Source organism: Paralichthys olivaceus, chromosome 19 (genome assembly GCF_024713975.1).
Source record: "Paralichthys olivaceus isolate ysfri-2021 chromosome 19, ASM2471397v2, whole genome shotgun sequence".
Lineage (NCBI taxonomy): Eukaryota > Metazoa > Chordata > Actinopteri > Pleuronectiformes > Paralichthyidae > Paralichthys > Paralichthys olivaceus.
In genome coordinates, this window is record NC_091111.1 from 11754621 (window position 1) to 11782287 (window position 27667).

General features: G+C 40.1%; 1 protein-coding gene across 2 annotated transcripts; it reads right to left on the reverse strand.

Annotated features, from left to right (window-relative positions):
- Nucleotides 1–2157: 2157 nt before the first annotated feature.
- kcnk2b (potassium channel, subfamily K, member 2b) lies at nucleotides 2158–26225 on the reverse strand. Of its 2 annotated transcripts, none has more exons than XM_020097819.2 (7): nucleotides 25781–26225; nucleotides 24171–24484; nucleotides 17120–17237; nucleotides 11801–11961; nucleotides 8905–9091; nucleotides 7245–7390; nucleotides 2158–5891 (listed from the first exon to the last, which is right to left on the reverse strand). In XM_020097819.2, coding segments are annotated over exons 1-7 (1284 nt in total). In that variant the 5' UTR covers nucleotides 25782–26225; the 3' UTR covers nucleotides 2158–5534. The 2 variants fall into 2 exon arrangements, with proteins under 2 accessions (XP_019953378.1, XP_069371309.1); XM_069515208.1 differs by having other exon boundaries at nucleotides 8896–9091; nucleotides 25781–26220.
- Nucleotides 26226–27667: the final 1442 nt, after the last annotated feature.

Below are 27667 nucleotides of genomic sequence, written 5' to 3' on the forward strand. Positions count from 1 at the left end.
ATTTGTGTGTAGGTGTCAAAACAGGGAAATAAAGAACATAGAAAGAAGGTCTGGTGAAAAGCTTTATTCAAAATATCAAATTGGATGTGATTTTTAACTAATTATACAAAAAATAATTGCAGTTTAAAAACTTAAAACAATCTCCCAAAACTCCAGCGACATCCTGGAGCTGCTGAATCGTGTGACCTCTTATGGTCACAGCTTCTTGGCTCAGGACTCTTTAATAAGTGCAAAGAAACTTCTTCTTTAAAAAAGAGGGGGGAAGAAAGAAAACACATTAAGTCAATCATAAGCTAAATAACCATAGAATGGGACAGTCTGCACAGGACCTGTCACAGGAATTTTACACACACACAAGCTACATTCACACACAGTCGCTCTCAACCTGTGAGGAAACCGTCTCTCTCACTTTGTACCTCTCCAGCCCGATATGGTCGTGGTTGGTGGCTGAGTCATTGGTTTTCTCTGAAGTCACAGCAGACAGAATCACTAATGAGCCGACCCGTCTCCAACCGGGCTGGCTACTCCTGCTCAAGTGCTTTGTGTGACTGCCTGCATGGATTCACTAATACAGTTATAACCAATAAAGACCTACTCTGTGCCGTGTGCTACGTGTTCCTTAGAAAAAAAAACCTTTTTCTAAATTCTAATTCTTCTAAATTTACAGTATCTACATAAATGAAGTGAGACTGTTTTTTACGAGCTCACACAAAAGGCAGAAATCTGCTGCTTCCTGCTTTTCTATAAATTCAATTTACAATCAGAGTCATATTGTCTCCCATTTGAATGGCACCGAGTCGTGGCTGGAGCCGTCTCAGTGTAATGCAACATTCGCTTGTGGTGCTGAGCGTTGACAGGGCAGAGGCTGGAAGGTGACACGTCCTGTCACTCTCCATCTTTAGAGTCATTAAGTAAACCCGTCAGCTCGCATTAAAGAAAACCATCACAGGCTCTGATCAGAGCGGGTTTTGCCTTGATGATGGAAGACGTACTCTAGGAAAGTTGTCCTGTTTGTACAAACAGTACAAAATGAAATCATCAAAGCCAAAAATGGGAGGTTATGATATACAAATTGATTGGTGTCAATGCAGCGACTCATGAGTGGCAGCTCTTCTAGGGACACGCTGTGCTTGTGAGGCCCAGAGAACATTTTGTAACTTGTGACTCAGATCACTTTGTCAGCCGTGATCCATTATCTGCTGGCGACCGTTCATGTGATCGGAGCAACGTTGTCTCCATCATTGTTGAGCTAAGAACAGCTGCAAGTTGTTTATCTGGGGAAAAGGCTGCATAATTAAAGAAAAAGAAAGAAAAATCAGTGACTTATGATGAAATTCACAATAACAAATGACTAAAATCACTACAATATTATTTCTGTGCACAAGAAAGTCTTCAGAAATAATTTGTATAGGACACTGGCTCATAATGTTCTAGTCTTCAAACCCAATGAAAAAAACAAGACTAACACTTGATTCATCAAACAAGTTTTATCTACGTATCTAAAATAATATAGACTTAAAATATATATATGTACCTAACCTCTGCAGCAGGTCACCTCTTCCTCTGTTTATTCCCATCAGCACCATCCTGCTGCCTGAAATACTCACAAGAGCAGAAAAATGTCGGAAATTATGCATTCAAGTGCTGTTGGTATAATCGGAAAAATGTGTTTCCCCCTGGAAAAAACTATGTGAACGCCACCTCATGTTGGAACAACAACTCTGAAAGTCTGTGAAAATGTTGGTACATGAGTAGTAGGGTTGCTGATTTAGTTGCGTTCAATGCGAACAGATGTTTTTAGGATTATGTGTGTGTTCAGCATCCATGTTTTTTTCACAATCAGACTTCAAAGAACAGGAACGACAACTTGGCAACTCGGGAAGTGGGACCTTCTGAGGAGCATGTGACTGCACAGTTATCCTGCCGCTGTAAATATCCCACAACAAAGGCACTATTTTTAACGGATGATTAAAAACTACAGTTTTTTATCGGAAGCAAAACTGTACACGAGTGAGATATTTTTTTAAAGATTGTCTGAAACCCACAGACAGCCTGGGGAATTCAGAGTGAATTGAGCAACAGACCCATTTTACTCTGGTCATTTCATTGGATTTGTTGAAAAAGAAAATCAACTAGGAAGAAAACAGTGATCGTCAGTGTTTTTGAATAGAAAATTTTATTCTAAACCTGAAAAGTGATTTGAGGTGACATACCCACAGTAACATATCGACATACTGGAAACACATAGTCGCCATACAAGGAGAGCCTCGTGATTATAGACTCGTCGATCTATAATCACTGGAAGTTACACTTAAAAGTAGCATGCAACACCTGTGGAAATCATACAATTCTAAAATGTGCATGTGTGTACATTACCGCTCATGTTTATAAGTTCTACAAGTGGCTGTATACAAAATTTAAACGTTAGAGATGTCCCTTGACATAATGGTCCTAATTTAAAAACATTATCATGCATACATTTGAGGCAAATGACCAAATCAAACTAAAGATGAAAACATGGATATTGATTCCACTAATGCACATTTATAACGACTGCTCTGAAACCACATGATTCCCCTCTCTGTCATCATATCTTTAATGGCACCATCTTTTTCTATATGATTAAAGGCCAGTGGCTTTAAGAAGCCTGGAGTCGACTCCACATAATTAATCACTAATTGAGCTGCTCTGCCTACGCATACATCGCAACTTTAAATCATGAATGCCCTTACATTCATTAATGAGGCTCATTTCTTCCATTGTGAATGGAGCGATACATTCAACATGCTAGGGCTGGGATGTTGACATGAGCCGTGGGTTTAATTAAAAACTGTCACCCTGGGAAAGGAAGAGGCTGCCACGTGAAAATGTTTGAGTGGGTGGAGATGAAATGAGCTTCCTCAGACCCCAGTGCGCACACACACAATATTCACACGTTCAGTCATGCACGCGCACACACACACACTTACTGTAAACACAATAATGCACACGCATCCTGGCATGTGGCCTCACATGGCCTGACATTTCACGCTCCGTTTTCAGCACATTGTGTATTGCAAGTATGACATACAGTAGGTGATTTTATAATATTGATTGCTTTTCACAATCACATTAAAATGGCATGATGCTATTTTTAGTCCCACATCTTTACTCTTACTTTCTGCAGTGTCTCTCTGTGAACCCTGTTTGACTTGATTGCACATGACAGCAGTTGACCTTACAGTAAAGTCAGAGCGCAAATCAGCGGTTGTGCTTAAGGTGGCAGAGCAGATGTTTGAGCCTTTTAAAGAAAACCAAGATTCAAGCAGAGAAACTGTAACATGCACTTACAATTGGCAGGATTAGGTTGCACCAGCTATTTGTAAATCCCTTGCTAAATTTGTATTATTATTATTATTTGTGACTACTGGCTGATCTCATAATAGTGATTTACTAAATCAAGTTCAAGCATCCGTAAGGTTTACTTTCATTTATTTGTGCACACATGGAAAAATACATGTGTCTCAGATTAAGGAGATAATAAATCAGGTTTAGAACTGTGGGAAATATCCATCATCTATTATGATCTGCAAACTGCAGTGAGTGTAAATAGTAAAAGCTTAAAACCTCATTAGTTTGATAAATTTAAGGTTTAATGTTTTAATTTAAAAATTGCTGGTGCAAGGACATATTTATTTTCCTTCAGGGCTGATGCTCTGAAGCGAACTGCAAAACACACATGTAGTAAATGTATCACCCTATCCCCCATGAATTAAAGACACAAGGTATAAAGTAGACTTGGGTTGCCACATGAAAAACTGTCTTGTGAGATGCACTGTATTTTAAATGTGCTTCATAATGCTACAAACTGAAAACAGCACTGTCCGATGTATTGAATATTACAGCACATTATGCTGCATGAAAGCGCTAAATAAGACCATAGATAAGACAAACAACCCAAACCATTCAGCTGGGAGAAACCACGACCTTGCATAACAGCATCAAACGCAATCCGGCATGAACCATGAATAACACATATTAGACCAACGTATAGCTTAAAACTCCACATGAAGATTAAATACAATTAATCAGAGTGAGGTTCTTGCCGTTTTCATGATCTTTATCAACACAAATTCAGCTGCAGAGGAATTTATTCAAAGCAGCTACTCTGTTTCTATCTAATGCCATTCAAACACATCTGTAGTGATAATTGTGTCTCTCTATATATCTATAGATATACATAGATATATACAGTAAATAAAGCTTTTTGATGGCGTACATTCAGTATTGGCACGATATAATGGATCTCAGTTGAAGTACTATTACCAAACTCCCTCCATCATGAAAAGCAGGAAGGTAAAGAGATGCTTCACAGCCGCACAGCTTTCAATACTATGGTGCGATACATGCATGCATGAAAAAAAGACAGTTAACGCACCAAAAACTGAGCAGTGGGTTCCATTTGAATTTCTATAAACGCACAGGACAGGAAATCTTTAGAAGTACCAGAAAGCCTCCTGATCCCTTTGATGAGGCTGAAGACCTCTTTTATCCCTCTGTGGGAAATGCAGGATCATTACTTTGGTATGGGGGAGAGTGGGGTTTGATCAGCGAGCCTGGCACCGTGTGGTTAACATAACTATCTCAGCACATCAGGACAGGCAGTAAATAACTAAAACACACCTGCAAGACAGAGAGGCCACAGTTATTAATCTTATTTCAAGATGATCAAACTAATTTCCCTCTTCTTTATACTGTTTTCCCCCATGATGGCTCCTACTTTATTCCTGCTGTGCTCACATATAACAAGTATGAGTGGACGGACACAGTCTTTCATGCATCACCATCCTCACATGTTCAGTGTGGTTTTCAGTAAGGCACGAGCGGGTTTTTCCTTAGGGTGAAAAGCTGAATGTCAGTCGTGAAGGAGCGAGAACGTCAACATTCATCTCTGCAGTGAGGGCACACTGACAAGGCATATAAATTCACACTGTAGGAAGAATTCTAAACTTAAAAAAAACTAAAAGAACAAGCCACGATCGGAGGGTCCTCTTTATCTGATGCAGATTTCAGGGCCACTGGAAATAGAACAGGAGATGAGCACACGTGTGTCTATTGCTTTTCTGAGTTGGGTGAATGTGTTTGTGTCCGTGTTTACAGGCGACATGAGAAAATGAAGTTCAGTGTGTTGCTACCTCAATATGGGCTTTAAATACCTTCCTGCTCAGAGAGAAGACGGTGAAACTCCAGTCAAGGACACGCTTCGGATTTGTCGATCATGTTGTCGCGGATGTTGGACTCCATTGAATGAACGGAACCTGTGAACCTCTATCGCACCCAATAGGATTTTGTCTGAGTATTAAAAACACACATGAAAGTACAGAGGATGAGGATTGGTCTGTTTGAGTCACTCAAGGTTATCAAACAGTTGTTGGAGCTGATGATCACTCTAAACCATGTGTGTTCATCAGCCTTACCACCGCAGTCAATAAGCACAAAAAAGTGTGTATTGTGCATTTCACTCAATTCTCTGAATCTCATTTTCACTCTGCTCCTCATTTCAGATTTTCGATGATGGCGATCTCCCGCCGGTCGGCGTAGTCTGGGCTGAGGCCGTTTAGGTAGAGGGTGCCGTTCCTGGTGAGGGCCCCCGGGACAGGGCTGAGTGAGAGAGTCAAGTTGGGGTAACCCTCCTTGTCCTCGTACAGGTTGGCCGACAGCGTCCTCTTGCCAGGGGTCATTTCCTGGTTGAGGGCTGTGTTGATGCCCAGCTCGGATGACAGCTTGCGCTTGATGGACGCTGCGCGCTGGAACTTGTCATATATGTCAACGCTGAGCCGCCGCCGGGTCTCTTTGAACTCTGCTGACACATTCGCCGTCCACTCAGCTGCGTGAGCCCGAAACTCCCCGACCTGCGGAGAGAAGACAGAACATTAATGCCTGCAGGCTGATATAATGTTGTCTGAGCAGCATTTTTAAGTTTTGTGCCCGCTGATTTTCAAGAAATGACCACCAGTGGGTTTCCTGGAAATAGAAAAGCCAGAGGTGTGTTGTAAAACAACTGTAAATGTACTGTTGAGTACATAAAATACTGCAGAGGTCACTAATAGGTGGATTAGTCACCTGGGTGTAAACCCAAATGCCGCCCTATATTGACCCACAACAAATTATTAAGGATTGTTGAATTTTGACAGCATTTCAATTTTAATCAATGAATATTTAGCCTTCAGAGATAAGTAAAAAATGTATATTGCTCTAAAAAGAGAAAAGTAGTCAATTTTTACCAAAAAGAGAAAGTGAAACTTAATTAATTTAAATCTAAAATTTGCTTTAATTATATTATCTTCTAATATATTCTAAAAACGTTCTGTTATTCATTATTTCTTGAAAAAAGAGTTCAATGTGAGATCTGATAGTGAATGTTTCAACATATTATTGCATTATACTTTCTTTAATTTAACACTCAGATGTTGACAACTGGAATTTTAATTGAATACTCCTGAAATACTTGTATGTTAATTATTACCTATCAGGAAACATATTCATCTTTAAACAGCAATGATAAGATATTATGATATTTCAGACCTTTGCCTGAGGAAAATCAATGAAATACTCACTGGAACATTTGTCCATACACAGTGATGTGCACAAAAAGACACAAACCATCTAAGTTATCTGTTACTAATTTGCATGTGCGTGTGGAATAAAGGATTCGAACAATAGAAAGCAGTCCTGTTTTCTTTTTGTTAAATAATAAGCAACCACAAATGCACAAAATTCTTGTCTCTATTTTCTAATGTATTCTTTGATGGCAGACAGAATAGGTTAATGGAAAAAAATAACCTCACTGCGAACAACGGACCAATAATTAATGGAGTTCATTCTTGCAAACATCCATTTATTTGACCAGAGGAATGTTTGACAGCTCTTGCCTCAGCCACGTCTCAGCTGCTTTTCGATTAGTGAAGCCCATGAAAGAACTCTCTAGATTTCCTTAATTGATTCAGGTGAATTGTCATCTGGCCAGGAACAGATGTGGAAATTGAAAAATTGAAAAAAAAATAGAAGTTAATAAACACAGGATGTTTTTGCAACTGATTTGATGAGGTATAGTTATTATAGGAAGTCTGCCCTTTAGTCTCTGCCATAGAATTAATTGGGAATAAGTTGTCAAAGTTATTATATACTGCATGTAATATACCTGTACATGTATAATATTGAAGCTACAGGCTATATACAGGTATAATATTAACAGCACCACGTACCTCCTCCTTAGTTTTCTTGGAAATGACCCGGAACCAGTCCCCAATCATACTGAGCACGGCGGCGAAGTATGCGAGGCCCACCAGGATCCAAAACCACACCACAGGCTTGTAATAGTCCAGGTAGTCTGGATTGTTCTCTGAGGCACCTGCAGAACCCAAGAAATATCCAAAAAAATGAAGTCAGAGGTATCACGTTCATGAGAATGGGACGGATGGGCAAACATAAAAAAAAACCTAATGTCACTGGCGCAGAGGTATAAAAATACAGGTCTTTCCACAGTGAGCCTTGGTATTCCCTGTTTTCCTGTATACCTTAACTTAGTGGGCAGTCATATCTTTCTGCTGTGTCCCCGAGCTTTCTGTGCAGGACCGTTTTGTACTATACTATACTGTAGAATAAAAATATTCTGATATATACGTATACATTATATGCTAAAAATTGGAGAGATTTTTGCTCCCTGAGACTCTCACTGAGTTCAGGCTTTTCTGTGATATTTAGACATGGGAGTAGATATTGATTTAGATAAGAATATATCTGTAAACTTGCAGTCACTGCATTCTACTTTACTCTACCGAAATAAATAAAATCAGTCGTATCCAGCTGCAAACATAACCTTCAGTGTGTGTAAATGTCGTCCATCACTGACCATGTTCTGTACCGATGGATCGATTCGTAAAATATCAGCAGGGATGAAGCAGCACAGGCCGTCTGCTCACTGTGTGGTTAGATAACCACTCATCACAGCACCAGTTTAACTAACAGGTCCGGGCTGATGAATATACTACCTGGGTTGAGCTGCTGTTATCTAATCTATAATCATTAGATCTGCTCAGGATAATTTAATCTAGCTGTTTTTTCCCATCTGCCCCTCTTGTCGTCGCCTGGAAACCAGACCAGTCAGTGAACTCATTTATTTGCTCACGCACATGGGTCCCCCCCTGGGCCCCCCCCCGCCCCTTTCAGACAGATTCCCATCCATCCTGAGACAGGTCGGACCGATCACAACCATTAATCTAAAGTGGAGCAGGTTCAACACGATGACTGATCTACCAAATGAAATAAAATGGACGTTACATTTAAGATTAAACCGCTGCATTAACGGTGTTTGTTGCTGCGTCACATGTTCTGTTGCTGTGTCGTTCCAGCCGATTGTGTCCAGGGGCATTTTGCTCTGCAATTGTTGATAACGGCATCTTGGAAATCGAAAATGAAATGTGATTTGGTCTGGAGATGTCTGGCTATCTCAGCTATTGACTTTCAAGCAGGTCACATCAAGCTAAAACTAACCACTCGCTCACTCACTAAAAAGGAGCACATATAGCCACTCCCCTATCGTTGTGTCTCTGCAGATATACTCTTATGCCTACTCTATATAATTTATAAATAATACATATTATTTAGGTCTTGAGGCCACAGGGTCAGTCATTAAAGAAATAGCTCAGCATTTTGGAATATGTAGTTTTTCTTGTTGAACGAGATCAGAAAAATCAATTATTGTATCCTGTAATTATTTGAATGGGATGATTGTGGACGTTTCATCATTGTGACAAACATCTGTTGAGTCAGAGCCACTCAACCAGGAATCACTCAGCTATAAAAACAAACAGATGAAAGACAGCCTGTGAATTCAAAGACAAAAAATCAAATGACCCTTTTCACCAGCCACGAAGTCCCCGAAGCCGATAGTGGTGAGGGTGATGACAACGAAGTAGATGGACTCGAGGGTGCTCCAGCCCTCGATGTGCTTGAAGATGACGGCCGGCAGCGCCACAAAGATGAGGCACCCGAACAGGATGAAGACCAACGTGGAGATGACGCGGATTTTCGTCTGGCTGACTTTCCATTTCTGTGGGGAAAATGTAAAAATGTATTTTTACCAATTAGCACGAGAGAGACGAGGGAAAGGCTTGGAAGAAACTCACCCGCTCGACATGGGTGCAGAGGCTACAGATTCGGGGAATAGGTTTGAATTTTAATAGAGTCGATGTGTCTGTGTTACTTCGCAATTTGGCGGAAATCTCTTTAGTATCTCATTAAAATAACATTTGCTTAATGATCAAAATGAAAAATTTTCTGTTTGATCCAAAGGTCTCAATTTCTTGTAGTGCACAACCTGTTCTCTGAATTTCTCTCTCTGATTTTCCTACATGATTTTCTTCGCGATTCCGCCAACCTCCATCTAGAAATACACTCAATCCGCTTTCTAACGCCTCAAACCTCAGGCTGTCAAGTTAATTTGACATAACTTTTCGCCCACTCGAGCTGAAAAAGCTGCACATGACTTGACGTACCACGCATTTGCTGTAATATCAAATAACTTGGATATTTCACAAGCAGTCATAGTAACATGTATACTGACGGATGCATCACAGCTACAATCTGTGCTTCCAACTGTAACTCTGAGGATTTTCATTCGAGGTGACGCCTGCACTCCATCTTTCTCATCACATATTCAGCACTTAGTGTGCTCGGTGGGCTGCCAATCCCCCTGCTGCCCTTCCACTTGAGGTGACTGCTTTCAGCTGGTTCCCTGTGTCTCCTGCTCTGCCCCCCCCCCCCAGTTATGAGAGTTATGTAAGCCTGGTGCTTTCGAGGGGGGGGCAGACAGGCCTCAGAGCACCAAGTCTGTCTGTCATGTCCTCGCGGTGTGGAGTAGAAAACAGTGTACAGTTTACAGGGAATGAGCCTTACAGGAGCAGATAAAGTGAAGAGTAAACAGTGATGTTTTCTAAGGGGCTAATGAGGAGGATTCTCAGGCAGTGTCTTCACTGCAGAGATTTCAGCGGCTGCTACAGTTAATCAATTTCCATTGTTCAAACAAGCTGCCAACCACTCAGCTCGTCTCCGGGGAGAGAGACCACAGAGCCAACAATGACACAGTCGAAGTGTTTAGTTTTTATTTGGTTTCAGTTGGTCGTTTTCTGAGTCTTTGCTGCTGTCTTGGGACTTCGAGCCATCACAACAAGCTACAAAAGCTATAAAGGAACATGAGACACTTAGGAAATTAACTTGCGTACGATAATGAAATGGTGACGTGATTCTTTTATTGCCCAGGTATCATTGCTGAGTGGGTCCAGATCATACCTGCATGTAAAGATGGACAATGCGTTTCTACCTCCTCCCACTATCCCGAAATTAAGCCAAAAGATCCTGAATATGAATGCTGCCATCTTTTGAGGTCCCACCGATACACACACCAATCACATGTGCAACACAGGCATGAGTATGCCATGGCCCTGATAGCCCACTGAAACTTCCAGATGTCAAACGCTACTCACCATGTCATTAACATGTATGTGTGACTGTAGAGATTCTTCATCATATAGCAGAATAATCAGTTGTTTCACCTTTTGAGTTGCTTGCCATTTTACAGGAATCCATTCAAACCTCTTCACAGCCACACTCGACAGTGTTATATTCAGAAACTAATTACAGTGTCGCAGTTTTCCCAACACGTCTGTGTGTTCTGCCAACTCTCAAATCAACTGTAACTGCTCCTTATTTCAGGACAAAAGCCGACCAGGTACTGAGGATGTAGATTTCTTTAATACCTTTATAACAATCATCTTTTCCTTTCTGCATTTATAGGATCTCAACCTAAGACTCCAACTGATTATTTGATGATCATTTTACATTTTCTCTCTATGAGCCTGTTTTCTTCTACTGCATATTCTTTACTCTGTTTTCTTAATGATGCACACTGTTTCCATTCATCTATATGGAAAAGGTTAGTAATGATTTTGTGATTTATTATTACATACCAATTTATTAAATAGCTACACTGTCGCTTTCATAAATAATGGTAAAGTTCTAATAAAGAAAAAACAAATATCAGCTTTTACATTCAATTACAGTCTGGTGCACTTATTCTACTCTTCGGTGGTTGATGCTCCTTGATTGCAACTGTCCCTGTCAGATATCGGACTTGTGCACAAGCAGCCTTTTGATTGCATTGGTTTTTCAGGAGAAGCCAAACCTCCAACAATCAACCAGACTCTCCTGCACAGTTCACTGAGACTCAGAATGAACAACAGTGCCTTCTAACGATACTGTATGTTCTTGTATGTGAAAAGAGGTCAGTGTGTGACCTGCAACGTGGCTGCCAGGACTAACATCATTATTTTAGAGTGATGCACTGAGCTGTGTGTGCTTGTGTATGTATTTCAGTGCCATAAACAGACGTATATGAGTACGTTCAGTTAAAAAAGGCAGAATGAAAAAAGCAGATTTTTGAAATACGACTCTAAAATAACTTGTTGTACTGAACTGAGCATCCACTACTGGAACAAGCTGTACTGGGCTGTGTTGACATGGCAACCAAATAAAAAAAAATTAAAACTTAAAAAACGTTTTCCACATGGTGAAATACCGACTGCTCATCCACTACGCAGCTGTAACCTTGACACCTGGATATCACAGCACTTTATGGGAACATCTCCGGCAATACAATTTTACAGCTGCCCTCGTCCTACCTGGATAATTGAGTTTTAAAACGATCTGATTAAAACAGCTCATTGCACAGAGGTAAACACTCAGAGTTGACAAGGGGTCTCACCACTATCATCTTCTCCACTTTGGCGATGCCCTTCCCAAAAATGGTTCCCAACTGGTCTCCGACACCAGCCAATAAGAATCCAAACAGGGGAATCCCCAGCAGAGCGTAGATTATACAGAAGATCCGACCTCCCTCTGTGTGAGGAGAGATGTTCCCAAACCCTGAGAGACGACACAGACAGAGTTAATTAGTCCATCAGGCAAAAGGTATGTATTTATAAATGAATAGTTCTTTATTTACTTCAAATCTGTGTATGTGCTGCACTTCTGTTTGTTTTCTTATTTTCCACTATGCAAAATACAGACATGTATTCTGTTTAAAACAATTATGAGATCCCATTCTTCCCCCAACCCAGGGTCAAACAAATACAAAGACAGTAATAACAAAGAAGACGATGATAGAAATAAACATACAAATACGATTACATATAAATACACAGAGATACAATTAAATATTTAAAAAAAATAGATGAGCAATATTAAGAACTTTTACGTTGTATAACAATCAAGTGAAATAGTTGCTAAGCAACATTTTTACATTTTGGGTCTTTGAGAACATTTGTTTTTTTATAAACGGGTCTATTACGAATCAGGTGTGTGGTTCAAGTCCCTGACATATTGAAGTGTCTTAAGGCAAGATGCTGAACCCCAAACAACTGTGATAGCAGGGTGTGAATGAGTGAATGTGACCTGTGGATGATAGAAATAAATGGAGACAATAAAATACAGTCTATTTACATTGTTATTTACTTGAATGCATAAATCCGTTTGATGATGCAACTATATCCTGTGAATGCTGCGTTTCTCTGCAGCTTCAAATAAATATGTTTGTAATTTACTGTTGCAGTCTCTTCAAGAAGGAATATGTTTTGCCATCAATTTGAATTTTTCTTGTCTTATTTTTCTTACTTTGCATGTTACGCACTCCTCCATCCTTTCTGTTTTGAACTTGTCCTTGGGAAGAGACCTGATGAATACTTTGTTTCCTCTAAAAGTGCAAGGAAGTTTTGCTAGTGTCTTGTATCAAAGCGCTGAGGGACAGTTCTGGGAATTGTGGTCCTTTGCAAAGTATATACATATATTTTTATTGGCAGCTGTGGCTCAGGAGGAAAAGAAGGTCTTCACTAAATAGAGGGTTAGTGGTTTGATCCACAGCTCCTCCAGTCAGTATTCCTAAGTGTCCTTGGGCAAGATACTGAACCCCTAATCGCCCCTGACAGCTGGGCCAACAATGTGTGAAAAGTGTGTGATAGTGAAATCAAAGAGCTGTGTGAGTGTCTGCGTGTGTGTGAATGGGTGAATGCAACTTGTACTGCAAAGTGCTTTGAGTGGTCGATAAGAGTAGAAATGTGCCATATAAATGCAGCCCATTTACCATTAATGTACATTATAGTTCCATCCAAGCTGGTAGAAGATGACATGAGTTTAAAATAAACTTGATAAATGAGAAAACTTCTTACAAAGCTTGACTGTGAACACATCAATCTAAAAAACAGCTTTGAGGAATTTCATTAGAAAGAGATGGAGGTCTGAGTCAGACTAGAGTTTTTAATTCACATTCTGTTCAAAGCAAAAAGGAAAACTAAAAAAGAAACAAACAAAAATGAAAAGACACAACAGTCTGTATATAGACACACAGGTCCATCACTGCATTTCATCTACGAACCCAGAATCATGTGCAGCTATAAAAAGCAGACGTAGGGTGTATGCTGGTCCATATCCTGGTAAACAAGGTATACCTCTCAGTGCATAAACCTGACTGCATGAGATGTATTATTTAGCATTTAATTAGCATCTGAATTATGAACTCCGTCCACTTATTTATTATTGCAGTCATCAGTCTGAGGACAGGAGCTGCAGGTGGCCTCCTAATGACCTCACAGTCTCACTCTGCAGTGAGGTGACACTAAATGTGAGAAGAACTGTCAATCAAGTCTAATTTCACGACCCGATCAACACGGACAGGATCCCTGATTATTCGTTTTAAGACCTCCCAGTGGCGCTGCATAACAAATGTAAAATTAGAATCTGCACTGGCTTTGTCTTGTTTTTAACAACTCATATTTGAATAATATAAGAATATTAATGAACACCTAAGGTATCATTGTTACACAATGGAATAGAAATGTGGTATTCACAAGAGGAATTTCCTATTCCTCTATAATATTAATGATAAAGTAAAACAGCCTTCTATGGACATTAAGTATGAAAACATGAGCAGTGAAAAAATAGGGAAAGTATGGTTTTATTTAAAAATGCCTGAAAATAAATGGACTACAGATTCAAGAGTATTTTTTTTTCACCCTGAATATTAAAATAAAACCGTGGAAACAGACACGACAGAGTCCAAGGAGGAAAGGTTTATAAAAGTGAGTCATAATTATTATTCCGTACAGACTTGTTTTGATCTATACACTGTGGGGAGTGTGAGTTTCAGCAGGAATTGCTGAGACATAACTCAGGAGCCCCACATGATGAAGTGCAGAGAGTAACTTTTACTGCCAGGAGAGGGGAGAGAGGGAGAGAGGAGAGGCAATAAGATGTAAGTTATTTCAGTTCATTGTCAGGTAAAAGTGGGGGGGATACCGTCGCCAAGAGCCAACAGTCCCCTTGAATTCAATTAAGCTGCACTAAATTACATGCACTCATAAATATCAGTTCAATAAATGTGCCTGATTCATCAAGATTCATGAATAATTTCCTGGTATAGGTGATAATATGAAAAAAATAAAATAAAATCCTGGATTTGCCCCCATACTGAATCTGCTCGAATCCACCAAGTTTCAAGAAACAAAGAAATCTATATTTTTGCTTTTCCACCTAATGCTGAAGTGAGCAAAACCTGGTGAATAGAAGTAAACTGTAATGTCTGACATTATTATTTAAGAATCTCTTCTGTAAACTTTGTTGCACAGCAGCATCAGCGACAGAACATTTTGTACCAGACAAAATGATGGTGATTACCAACAGGCAGAAAATTATATGCTGTGTATGCTAACAAGCCTTTTCCATTTCTGTGCACCTTCACTTTGCAAACATTTGAGAGCTGTGGTTTTTAAATAGACTGCCGCAGTGAACTTTGTGGGAAAACATCACTGTATGTTCAGTCAATCCACAGTAAATCTGCCTTATTCAAAGAACTAGCTATAAATCACAGTAGCACCTGTGAACAACAGATAGTGAACATGTTGATTCTTAGGTGAGCGATGTTCCAATATCGAAACCAGCATCATAAATGCCTCCAATACTTCCAAAAATGCCGAATTGTCAAAGTACATCCACAATTTTCTTTTTCCAAGAAATCACTTCTTTGCTGCTCCAAAACAGCAGCTAACTACAAAAAATAATTAGGCAATATTTCAGGCTGGAACCTTCCACAAGTAAAACTGCAAACCAGTTTCAGGCTATTTAAACAAATTAATCATGCATTTCTACATTTATTCATTTATTTGTTTTGTTTCTTCACTTATGAGTTTTATTTTCGATGCATTTGTTTTCAAAGGATTTAACCTGAGCCAGGCCACACAACGACAGCAATCATCACTTCCATACAGGGTTAGTAGTACAGAAGTTAAAATAAAACACTATTTTAATGCAAAGCTGTAACATTTTGCTTTCGCCAGTTAATCTCTTACTGGTGAGCAAAGGAACAAGCAAGTGGTTAATGCAGCGTGGCAAATGTTAGAAATGTGTCAAATTTGTTTTGGCTTAGCAAGTAAAAGATCTGATCATCTAAAAAATAAGTAAACACATTTTCCAACTGGAGCGCTTAAAGCCCAATTTTCATAAAGGTATTACATTTTCTAAATGGAGGCTGAGCTCTGCCTGGCTGCTAGCAATGTGAAATGGAGCCCAGCAGCCCACTTAAAACACACCAATTTGTCAAGGTCCAATTGAAAGAGCCACATGAGTTGTCAGACAAGCCGTGTGTGTGTGTGTGTGTGTGTGTGTGTGTGAGATCAGTGAGCTCCTACAGCTGGAGGTGACAGAGTGAGTAATTGTGTAAAAAGGAGCATGGAGAAGAACTCCTTAAGACCAAATGAGGACAGGACCCTCACAATCATATTCATATTACAGTGTCAGATCCCTTTACGCTCCTCGGGCTGCAGTTCCTGTTCAATGAAACAGTTTCAGAGAAAAACCTGTCAAACTGCTGCTTCATCTGCCAGTTCCACATCGACTCTATATGAACAGAATATCTGTCTATGAATCCAGGAATTATTATTGTTAACTCCATCAAGCAGGTTATGTCTCAGTCTGTCAGTAGGATTACTGAAAAACTACTAATACAATTTCCATGACACATTGGGGAGGGGTGGAGGATGACTAAACAGACAGATCTTGATCAATAACACACAGAGAAAGGATGCTGGCCTCAGGGGAGGTGTGCTCTCTTCAAGCGCCCCTCTAGTTATCAGCATCATCACTATTATGCAGCGGCCGTTCTATAACCTGCTTCTTAGAAGCTTTCTTTCTGTAAAAAGTGAACTGCAGTAACTTAGTCACGGGAACTCGACTCAGAACCCGAACTGGAGAATGAATTGATGTTGCGATCGAGCTGTTATCATGATCAATAACTTCACTTGCGTAGATGAGTCCCAGCCACTGCTACAGAGCGCTGGTTGCCTTTTTTAGTTTATTAGTGTTGAAGGTGTAGCGTGTCCAAATCACACCAAATTCACCAATGCACTTCACTGGGCTCTTAGTAATATACATGCCAAGTGTGAAGCTGATATTTCTTCATGTGGAATTATTAGATACATCTATTATTGTTGTTATTATAGTGAAAGACAAATTTATTGCTGTGCATTCCAGAGAACATCTTAGCAACTCACCCTTGAGACACATTTCAGGAGTAATTTGAAATATATTTTTACCACTCACAAAGCTTCACAAGGTGTTTAAACAAACAAGTTTCGAACAAGCTCTTTAGTCAGTGTCCTTGGTTGAGCAGGACACTTGGACCTTTATGTTCCTGTTTGCATTTCTGGGTATTTTGCAAGACACACTTTATGTCTCTGGGGAAAAAAACTTGAGTTTTCTTGCTGAGAATTATATTTCAATACTGTTTTTGTTAAAGCAGTAGCAAGTGCAAAGAAAAGTGTTGATGCAGGTGAACTATAGTATCCTGGTGCAATAAGGAACAATCTGTAAAATAAGTGTCTGATTTTGTTATACCAGAGATGTGTCATGTCAAAAATGCCATGTCCCCACTCTAGCATTTCTTCTCTTGAAATATCTTTCTACGCAACAAGTGTTATCAGGAGTCTACAAAGATAAGAAAGACAACTGAGTTGCTCAAGAAATTGCTTTTTCTTACCGATGGTGGTGATAACAGTTCCAGCAAAGAAGAAAGAGGAACTGAGGTCCCAGAGGCTCGTCTGATTGGATGAATTTCCTGATGGATTCACACCCGCTCGAACTGCAGAAACGACTTGCTGGAGCAGGAAAAGAAATTTTAAAAAACAAAGAAAAAGTTAGTGCACAGTCTGTCTCAGAGGGAGAGTGATGTAAGGCAGAAAGAACATGAGAAAACCAGCGGTGTGCATCCAATTTCTTAGGGAATAAGCAACAGCCAAGAAAAATATCCAACCAAAACCAATTAAGAGCTGAGAGAAACCATGAGGAGCGTCTGTCACCTTAATGAAATACAAGAGATGTTTTACATACCTGTCACCTTCCGGACTTACAGTTAACATTTGCATGTTTTATCTGCTTAAACAAACATTGTGGTCACATGTAAAGATGAGCTTAACTCTAGAGGGTCAACGATCCTCATTTTTATAAAAATACAGTCAACGAGCGCTCACATTTTTGGACATGCAAACTGTATCTATAGAGTAAGCAGCAAGGTACATTTTCTGTTTATGCAACTCAGGCTATGGGCAAGAAAAGTGACAACAGCAAAGGCACTAGTGTCCCACTTGGTGCTGCTTGGTGCCAGATGTAATAGGGCCCCATAGGTTTGCATAAGACAGCTTTGTGTTAACCCACTGGAATCTACAATAACACAAGCATGATCAACATACTTTTTCAAAGTGGAAAAATTGTTCATTTAGGAAATATTGCATAGACAGAAAAAGACACCACACATTAGCAGATTGAAGATTTTGTTTAATGAAGACAAAACCAAATGCAATCAAAATCTTGTAAATCATTATTAAAAGATAGACTAACTATCTGACCCCAGAAGAAGAGTCTGACGGGGACAGTGATGGTGATTAGTGATTGATTGTGAGTATGTCAGGTGAGAATAGTTGGTGTGACGCACGTTTTCATGGCTCAGCATTAAAGCTTTGCGTGCCACGAACCTTTGAGACACCAGTCGGCTGCACAGGGAAGAAAACAGCAACATGTTTTCCCACTCAGGGGTTGAGCTGACATGACAGTAGACAGAAGAGGAGTAAAGCCAACAGCTGGAGGGAACACACACCACTGCACAGCCTCTCACACCCACTGACACCTAAACACAGGCATAAGGAGCTGAGGCTCAGACACACACTGGAGGATCAGCATCTAGTTTGTACGCCAGCATCCAATACACATTTTCTGATGTAGCAAAACTGATAAAGATTCCCTGACTAAATTAAGCATTTTGAACAACTAGCAAGACATTAGCGCAACAATGGCTTCTCCATATGTTAAAGGGTTTTGCATTATAGAAATAAAAGAAACATTTAAGCAGCGTTGCATTAGCCCGAAAACATGAGGCGGCCCTGAACCCACAAGCCTGGTCTATGCCATAAAAATACCATTTGAAAATGAGTTATTTTGCCCCTGACGTGCTGCTTAACCCACAGTGTAAGAATGTAAACTTAGAATGACATTTACAAGGTTTGTTCAAATGAAATGGAGACAATATTTATTAGCTTTGGAAACGTGTGACATCCAGTCACAATTAAAGTCAATTGTAAAATTCTCTCTGTCTCACCACACATCAATATGGATTCAGTTTAGATATATGGTTTCACACACACTCACATCAGTTGTCAGTTGTCATTTCTTAAACAAAAGAAGTCATTTTTGGTTAAAATCTTGTTTATTGCTGTATTTTTGGCTCACATTGTATTCTAGTCACATAGTTAACACCGTTTTTTCCTTGTTTGTTGTATTCATTCAGTTTTCTTTGCTGTTGCGTTACCGTGTTCTGCAGCTCCAGTCCTCCTTCCTGGTTTGGCCAAAGGATGTGGCTGAGGGTGGAGCCTGATTAAATACAGAGGCCCAGTTAAATGGACCAGACCAAGTGCTGCATCAGCATGGGGGATAATGGGGTTTCTTTGTATAAACTTTTATTTGATATCAATTTGTTTTCCTCCTCATCATTTCCGAATGGTCGGATCAGCCAGTTTATATGTCTCCCCTTTGCCTTATTTGTCAGGTCAGTTGTTTTGAGTAGAAATTGGGAGACCGCTTTTAATGAGCCCGATGATCAACTTATTTTCCTTTTTTTTGTCGCTCCTTTGCATTTTGGTATTTCAGAGTGAACTAAATCCCATCTTTTAAAAGGTAATCTTGTGCTCGTCAGTTCTTTGACTGCTTGTTCCCTGACAAAACTTAATGAAGGTAAACTAAATATTTCACTAACCTTCCTTTTTGAAGTCGCCCTCACTTAATGTATGATGGCAAAACACAGAATTGAAAGTCCAGAGTGGAGTTTAGGGTTTTTCATAAAGACAGTGGTCTGCTGATCAGATCTGCCTGGGTTGACCCACTATCTCAGAAAGTCCTACAAATGTTGAGTGGTAAATCTTCCCAAGTGGAAAATCCTCCACTGTCTTTATACACTGCATATGTGCTGTGCTACAGTTGAAACCTAGCAAGGCCAATGGATGGTCAGTTTCTTTGAATGTTGTGTTAGCCTGCTCTCACTTGGGGTTTTTCGGCTCACTGACTTCAGTCCACTGCAGAAAGACAAAGGGTTTTTGTGCGAGTGGATTTTCTGTATCATTACTGAGACAAACGCTCTGAGATCTCAGAGGAGCAGCCAGCACTGCTTCAGATTATTTAATAAATTGCAGAGGAATACTTCACTGGACTAAAGCTTTTATTCCCCTCTGTATTTGTGGGATATTTTCTCCTACTCGAGACCAATAAAAATGATCTAGGTCTAGTGGTCTGTGAAAACCTGCACGACTTTTCTCCAATATTTATATTTCATATCAATACACCTGCAGGAGCAGAGAAGAAATAAAACGAAGAGGTATATAACACTACACACAGTCCTCCTGAACTGGAGTCTGTGCACACACACACTCCCACCCACACACTTTATGGTCTCTGCAATTTCAGGATGTGTTTTGCAATGATCCATCTTCCTCGGTGAAACTAAGAGAGTTCTCATTAACCTATGGCTGTCGAGCGTGATAAAGCCGTAAAGGTCGAGTGTTCAAATGGACAAATAATGGACTGGAAATTGACGGAACAGGCACGAATATAATGACACAAGGTGAACATGACATGATGGGTCAATAGGTGGAGAGATAAAGGCTGATGCTGTTGAACAGTGTGATGTTGTAATCTGTGTGTCACTAAAGCAAAAATAACAGTGTGTAGCGGTTGGTGTCTTTCTGTCATCTTAACTGTACCTAATTTGACATAAACACATATTGCAGAAAGAGCGAAATTCAGAAATGCTGACATTGAACATGTGTCATTACTGAACCTTTTTGTCTGGTGATAACGTTGAACTAATTTCAGAATATCAACCATACAGATGTTTTTTATTTGTTCAAAACCATGTAGATGAAAGATATTTTGTTTGTGGTTCTTAAATAACTTCTGTTAATAGTTAATAAAACCTACAAGGGGCTTGCAGAGAATTATCACCCAGTGCTGCAGTTTTCTTCAGCCCTACAAAGAGTTTTAGTTTCTTTCAGTCCATTGTTTCTGTTTTATGGTCTACAACTTGTACCCTTATAAGACATTGTTAAGCTTTTAAAACACATCACTGTTGCATAATTTATGTCCATGCTACTTCAGCATTTTCAAGCGTCTAAAACAGAGAAGCTTGGATACGCTACTGGCCCCATTTTAGTTTGAAAACTCTGAGGCTGTGTTGTGGGATGGACGGGCAGAAACAGAACCAAGATGCAATGATCGGAATTCACTTCCTGATTGGTTGTAATCAGTCAGGACTCAATGACAAGTTTTCAAATGCTTCACTGGCAAACATCACAGTGAAGCCTCAAGCACAAAATAGAGACAGATAATTTTTCTGAATTGTTGTCGGAGACAGGAATAGAACTAAAAGGGGCAAGGACATGATGTTCTGCTGTGTCTGCTGGTTGTGTAAATAGGCAACTGTTACTGTCCGATAGCTTATGTGTAAAAAAGGTCCAAAATGAGACCCCCCAAAGGACACAGAGGAAATAAATGTATTCACAGACAGGTGCATTTTGTACAAAGGTGAATTAATCAACATTTAAGCATTTTTGTCAGATCTTTTCAAATTTCCAAATACAATAAAGGAAATAGTTCAAAGACAGAATTCTGAAACCCTGCCTCCACTCTTCCTCTGAAATAATCATTTAGCAAACCAAACCATCAGACAGGCTTGGCTCAGTTAGACCCTTTGTTTCCAAGCCAAAGCAGCCATATTAATTCAGCGTTTTGGCACTGAGTTGTATGCAAACAAACTACGGCCAACAGAAATGATAAGACAGGATAATGTGAAGACCACGTTGGCTGTGTCTAAGCTGAGCACAACAAACAAGGAGAGATAGAATCATCATCGCTCACTTTTTTTTAAATTACTCCCTCTGAGAGGACATCTCTCCTCAATACTCTGCTGACAGGATTTTTATCAGCAAGAGAATACAAAGGTTGATTGTGTGTGTGTGTGTGTGTGTGTGTGTGTGTTTGTATAAATAATTAAGAAAGACTGGGAGAAACCTGAGTTGAAGCACAAAAGAGAAGTAATTAGTTGGAGCTTAAAAGACAGCTGTTTCTTTGTTAGTATTGTTATTTTATAACCAGGCTCATAAGCTTAATAACCTAATGACATTAAGACAACATTTTGTTTTTTAAATGCTCTGTGCAGGCCCCTTTCCCTCATGTTCCTTGGCTTTAATTGTTGAGCAAGCAATCACTGCTGTTAGTTTTGCAGAGCTATCCTGTGTGTATATACTTCTTTTCTTCTGGAAGCTGTAATGACACACTCTGATTCAGCAGAAAGGTCAATAATAGAAGGAGTGATACCTTCTCTGAAAACAAAAAACTTTGAAAGACGTTTTGGGAGACAGAGGACAGTTTGCCATCAATTGACATTTGACTAAGTGAAAATATCATTATTACGGGTCTTACCGGGGCATACCACACCTTCGCCATCTGTTTCACAGCAGACTAAATCCTTGTTTAAACCAATTTAATATAATTTACCTCAACATGGAGGTATTAAGTGTAACATTTGCTACAAATCCCATCATTTCCTAGATGAGTGGTCAGACTAGATTTGATCCTTAGGGCCTTCAACATCTGTACAACATTTCATTATAATCAATCCGATAGTTCCTAAGATGTTTCAGGGCGAGGTGGTGGACAGAAGCCACATTTTAACAAAAGGTATCTGGAAGTTTTAGTCCTGCAAAGGTTTTAGTCCCTGCAAAGGTTCCTTGTTCCTGGAGAAGTTGCTGCAGTGGAAACACAGACAGATATTGTATCATCCCTGGAGCTACAGTGCGAGTGTTGCTAAAAAAAAGTGGTGCAGTAAACAAAGAGCACTGAGGACTCAGCTGTTCATACTGTTATTACCTCCAACCATAAATAATCTCTACCACTTAAGATGTTTGCTCTACCAGTGAAAACAATAGAAACAATCATGGGGACTTTGTTATTGCAATTAATGTGCTGCCAAGGGTAACAAAAAAGATAAGGTCTGATTACAATAGCAAATAATGAAAAAACTAATGACAAGCGTGAGCATGTGTATTATTTGCTATCATTCTTCATAAGAAACGTTTTTATGGTGTATTAATGAAATTGACAAATGGATTTAATAGGGGTTTGGATTTAAGAGCCCCATAAATTCATCTGTCCAGGGATCCACAGTCATTAAGTCCCCTCTGACAAGAGAACGTTATCTAACAGATCTCAGGACAGGAATCAACACCATCTTCTAACATGAACTCAGCCTCTCAAAGCCAAGAAACAGCCAGCTCTTCATCCAATCTCAAGCAAAAACAGCCCCCTCTGCAAACATAGACCTAACATTATTCAGTTAGAAGCTCAAAATTGTCAGCATGTGTCAGTTTTAGCATGGTCACCACTTACATGAACTTATTTCACTGAATGTCAACACAGAGGACAAACATAGCTTTCACCTGTGACATCTGATTTATTCATATTCAATCTACAATCTGACCAATCACAGAATTGCAGTTTTACTTTCTCGAGCCAAGATACCTCCACTATCAAGGGAGGATGGAAAAATACCTCATACACCCAAATCTTCAGAAGACTGATTTTAAGACGACATGGATGGAAATATCGGTCTCATATCCAGGGAAATTAACAAACAATAATTACATTTTATTCAGTATATAGGTGAATAATAGTGAGACAATAGTGAGCGTGGAGGAGGCTTTGGCATAGGGACTCAGTGTATGACTGGGAGGCCCCTTTGCTGCTAGAACAGATAAACCACAGGGATTTAAAGACCTTTCAGCTCTGGCACATTAGAGCAGTAATCATCATCATCAAGTCTAACATAACTGGAGTCCTCAAGAGGAAACGCTGCTCATCAAACCTGACAGGTTTGATTGGTGATGAAGTCCAATAATCGATAAAGGAAAAGCCATTAAACCAGTGGATCTCTTTCATTAGGAGACTCCTCTCTCATCTCTGGTATTCATAGTGGAGTTGTATTCTTTGTTTTTAAATTGAAAATGAATGAATGTCGAAACAATTTATTTCACATTCTGTTTTTAGATTCAGTGTGAGTTTATTTTAATTAAATTTGTTCATAGGTTGCTGAAAGAGAGTGTATGAGGTTTTGTAATCAAACAGGAAGTGAGATGTCAAATCATGAGAGCCTCTGGTGCAACAAAATAAATCTGTTTAAACAAACCAGTTGTTTGAGTCATTGACAGCCTGCAAATCAGGTTGAATCAGGCAGCCATAGAAATACTGCATGTACACCAAAGGTGCCATAGGTGGCCCAAATTTGTTTTCCACACTAATACTCATTGGGTTCTCTCCCGACCCATACCGCATCCTTCTGCCAAGTTCTGTGGTAATCCATCAGGTGCTTTTGCATTATCTTTCTTCCCACAAACAAACCAACAGAGAAATGGACAGGTGTGAAAATATAACCTGAGACATTTAGTCAGTCAATCAACAGTTCCTTCAGAGGAGACATGAACACTATCACCTACCTTCACCAGATCCTCCAGCTGGGAGGAGTTGACGCAGGCGTGCGTGGCCAGGAAGTCCAGTTTTTCTGCAAGAATGGCCAGTTTCTGGGAGCTCTCGTGCGGCTGCTCCAGAGCCCTGAACACCGTTGCCCCGATTATTAGGTAGAGCACCACCAGGAAGAAGATCGCGGACACTGTTTTCCACCTCATGACTGTAATCCGGGTGTCGCACTCATCCTCCGGAGGGTTCAGCACCACAGGATTGGCCGAGAAGGACAGGCGAGGCTTGGAGTTGTGGGCGGCAGACTTGGGGTCAAGAAGGTCAGGTGCAGCCACTGCAAGGATGGAACTGATTAATGTGGAATTGATTTCTTTCCATAACAAGAGACTCACCACAGGGTTACTCATTCATCACATCACTATGGTTTTTACCAAATCATTATTGTTTTGCCAGATTAACCAAAGCAACCTTATCACATCTTACAACGCTGCATTTCTGCTCTTTTAAAGAGAATGATTACATATATAATGATTTAATTACTGAAGGAAGTTGGTTTAGCACTGAACTTTAAACATAGTGCTTGATTGTTACAATGTAACCATGGCTTTTTAATGTCCTCCCCTTCAAAATAAAGGAGAGGAAATGATTTTCAGTCACAAATATATGACAAAGTTAGGGTATAAAATATAATTATCACTCGTAATAAATAAACCAAAGGTCCAACATACACTGTGCAAGCAGGTGTATTTATTAACCTAAAGTGAAAAGAATTGTTTAAAACCACAAGGAGCCAAAATCTTCTGTATCATTACTGTCCAGCCAATTTCTCTCGTCTCATTTATCCCATCCTGCAATAAACCAGTGGAACAGCGTCACGCCACTAACATGCAAAGATCTGCAGGAGGTATGGAGCTGCTGGTTTCATTCATTAATGCAACGTGTGCAACAGCTCCTCAGAACCTGTACTTGTGCAACACTGACGTTAAAGGTCACATCATGACTTCAGTGCTATGAGCCTGATCTAACAATGGGAATCATGCTGCTTTGACTACTCAGATGTTAAGTTTGTATATAAAAGATGATCCCAACATCATTTCACTCCACACATATCAAAGGAGCACATGTCTCCTACAGGACTGCAGCTGAAATACTATAGTGATTATATTGTTATTGCTTTTTGGGGAAATAAACAGCATGACTGACTGGAGGCTCATGAAAAATTGAACAGTCTGTATCTCAGTCCTGTTTTCCCAACAGCTTGCTTCACTACATACAATTACATAATCACCCCATCAGGTCCCGATGGCCAGTATTTTACCGTAAACAACTTATGGAGAGGCTCAGTCAACGAATAATGAGCTGAAACCATCATGCGCAGCAAACGCATCAAACAGAAATGAATTTCATATATTTGTGGAGTTATGTAACTGTTACTGTGGACGAGAAATGAAGCTCATACATGTAATAAAAATAATGAGAAATTATAATAAAACTATCACGAAAAGATTACTTTGTGCAAGAGGAAGAAGAAATTTCAAAATTCCTCTCCAATTAACTCACTAATTACCTAATCTTTGTTTAAATTTCATTATTCTGGTGCTGAATTCCAAATATTTGTTGAAGCACTTACTTCTCTACCATCTCTTCTCTCTATCGAAGCATCTTTTTTCAAGAAAGCGCAGAAAAATAAAATAAAAAATCCTCTTAGAGTCTTTTTCTGCCTCCAGTGCTCGCACCAAGGGACCCGTCCTCTCTCCTCCACATGGTCTCAGAGAGCTGCTCCTTCTCCTCCACTTTTTTTTTTTACAATCTCCGGAGAAAATACATCCAGAACATCTCGTTCCCAGCACAAGACGCGCTACGACGCAGAGTAAAGGGAGCAGCGGGTGGAACAAATGGCCACCGCGAAATCCAGCCAGGTGTGTGGAGACATCGCGCCCCGGTCGGTGCTGAAGCGTCACGCAGGAGCGCAGCGGTTTAGAAGAGGCGCATCATCCAGCGTGACACAGTCTGGATCTGCTGCGCACTCCAGGAGGACCGAGCGCCTCTGCTGTGAGGAGAGAGAGGGAGAGAAGAGAGAGGGAGAGAGAGAGAGAAGCTGCTCCCTCCTCAGCTCCTCGGATGCTTCAACAGGGGCAGATGGGCATACAATTTGGGTGGGGGCCAGGGGCACAGTTGGGGGAGTGGGTTAGGCTTGAAAACCACAAATCTAAAAAGTTGAATAAATTAAGCTGCACCGAATTTCACAAACTCATAGATATCAGTTTCTGTGCCTGATTTTTTTTTTCATCAAGATCCAAGAAATGAAATATTTGATCCACCTGATCCGGATCTGGATCTGCACCACAATTTGATGCATTCTCTCCTGATCCATGCCGCATCCTTCCACCAAGTTTCGTGGAAATCCATTGAGTTGTTTTTGAGTAATCTTGCTTACAAACAAAACCAACAATTAAACAGAGAGGAGTGAAACCTCTCTGCCTGTCTTGGGAGAGGCTGGGGTTGAAGTGCCTGCAGGAGCACACCGACAGATGTATTAATGCTCTGCCTACACTGAGAAAACATGATGTATTGTGATCTGTGCATCATTAATTTAAAAAACCTTTTCCTTCTTGCCTGTAAGTCACCGTCAGCTTTTTGTGTTCAGTTTTTGTCTCAAGGACATTTTGCTGCTGAGGGATAGTAAAGCTTCACTCTTGCTGGCGCACTGACTGAAACTGGTGTCCTCCCAGTCACATGCACACGTCTCACATCCAGGCAACAGCCGGCTAATCAGTAAGTGGAAGCAAACCAGGTTGAGGTGGCTACATGCCCTGAAGGGCAGCTGTCAGTGCATTAATGCAATCCATCTGAATTAGCGGTACAGTGTGTGTGTGTGTGTGTATGTGTGTGTGTGTGTGTGGTTTATATCACACACACTGTGACGTGTCATTCACCTAATATGCAAATTGTGATCACTAACAGACATTGTCTGTTGTTGATTGTCAGTTGCTGTTGAGCTAATTTTTGTGAGTGTGTGTGTGCACGTGGAGATGTGTCCACAATATGGATTACATTTGCATGAGCTGCTACTGTTAATTGAATTGAGATTGAGCTGTGCGTCTTTGGTGCTCTGACACTCTGGCACACACACACACACACACACACACACACACACACACACACACACACACACACACACACATACAGAAGAAAGAACATAGAAAACATATATATTGGTGTTGTGCAGTATGATTGCTCATGCACTAATGCTCCTCCTCTTAAAATGTGTTTATTAGATTGTGGCCAGATTCTAATAAGTGCTTATTTCTTTAATCTATTTCCTGACCATCTCCTTATGTCTGTGCCCTGAACAATCATCAGATGACAGATTATATTTTGAAGTGATGTTTTCATCTCCCGTCAAAGGTACGTGTCTGTGTTGGGTTTCCTTCACTCAGGAGGTGAACAATCCAATGTTACCTGTGTGATGCAGTATATTTATGTAACAATGATGAATAATTTCTGTGGTCAGCAT

Coding starts and splice junctions, on each gene's coding strand:
- kcnk2b (XM_069515208.1), bottom strand. Junction 11,962..17,119: donor AACTGTTATCACCACCATCG/GTAAGAAAAAGC, acceptor GTCGTCTCTCAG/GGTTTGGGAACATCTCTCCT. Junction 7,391..8,895: donor CTTCGTGGCTGGTGAAAAGG/GTCATTTGATTT, acceptor TGGGTTCTGCAG/GTGCCTCAGAGAACAATCCA.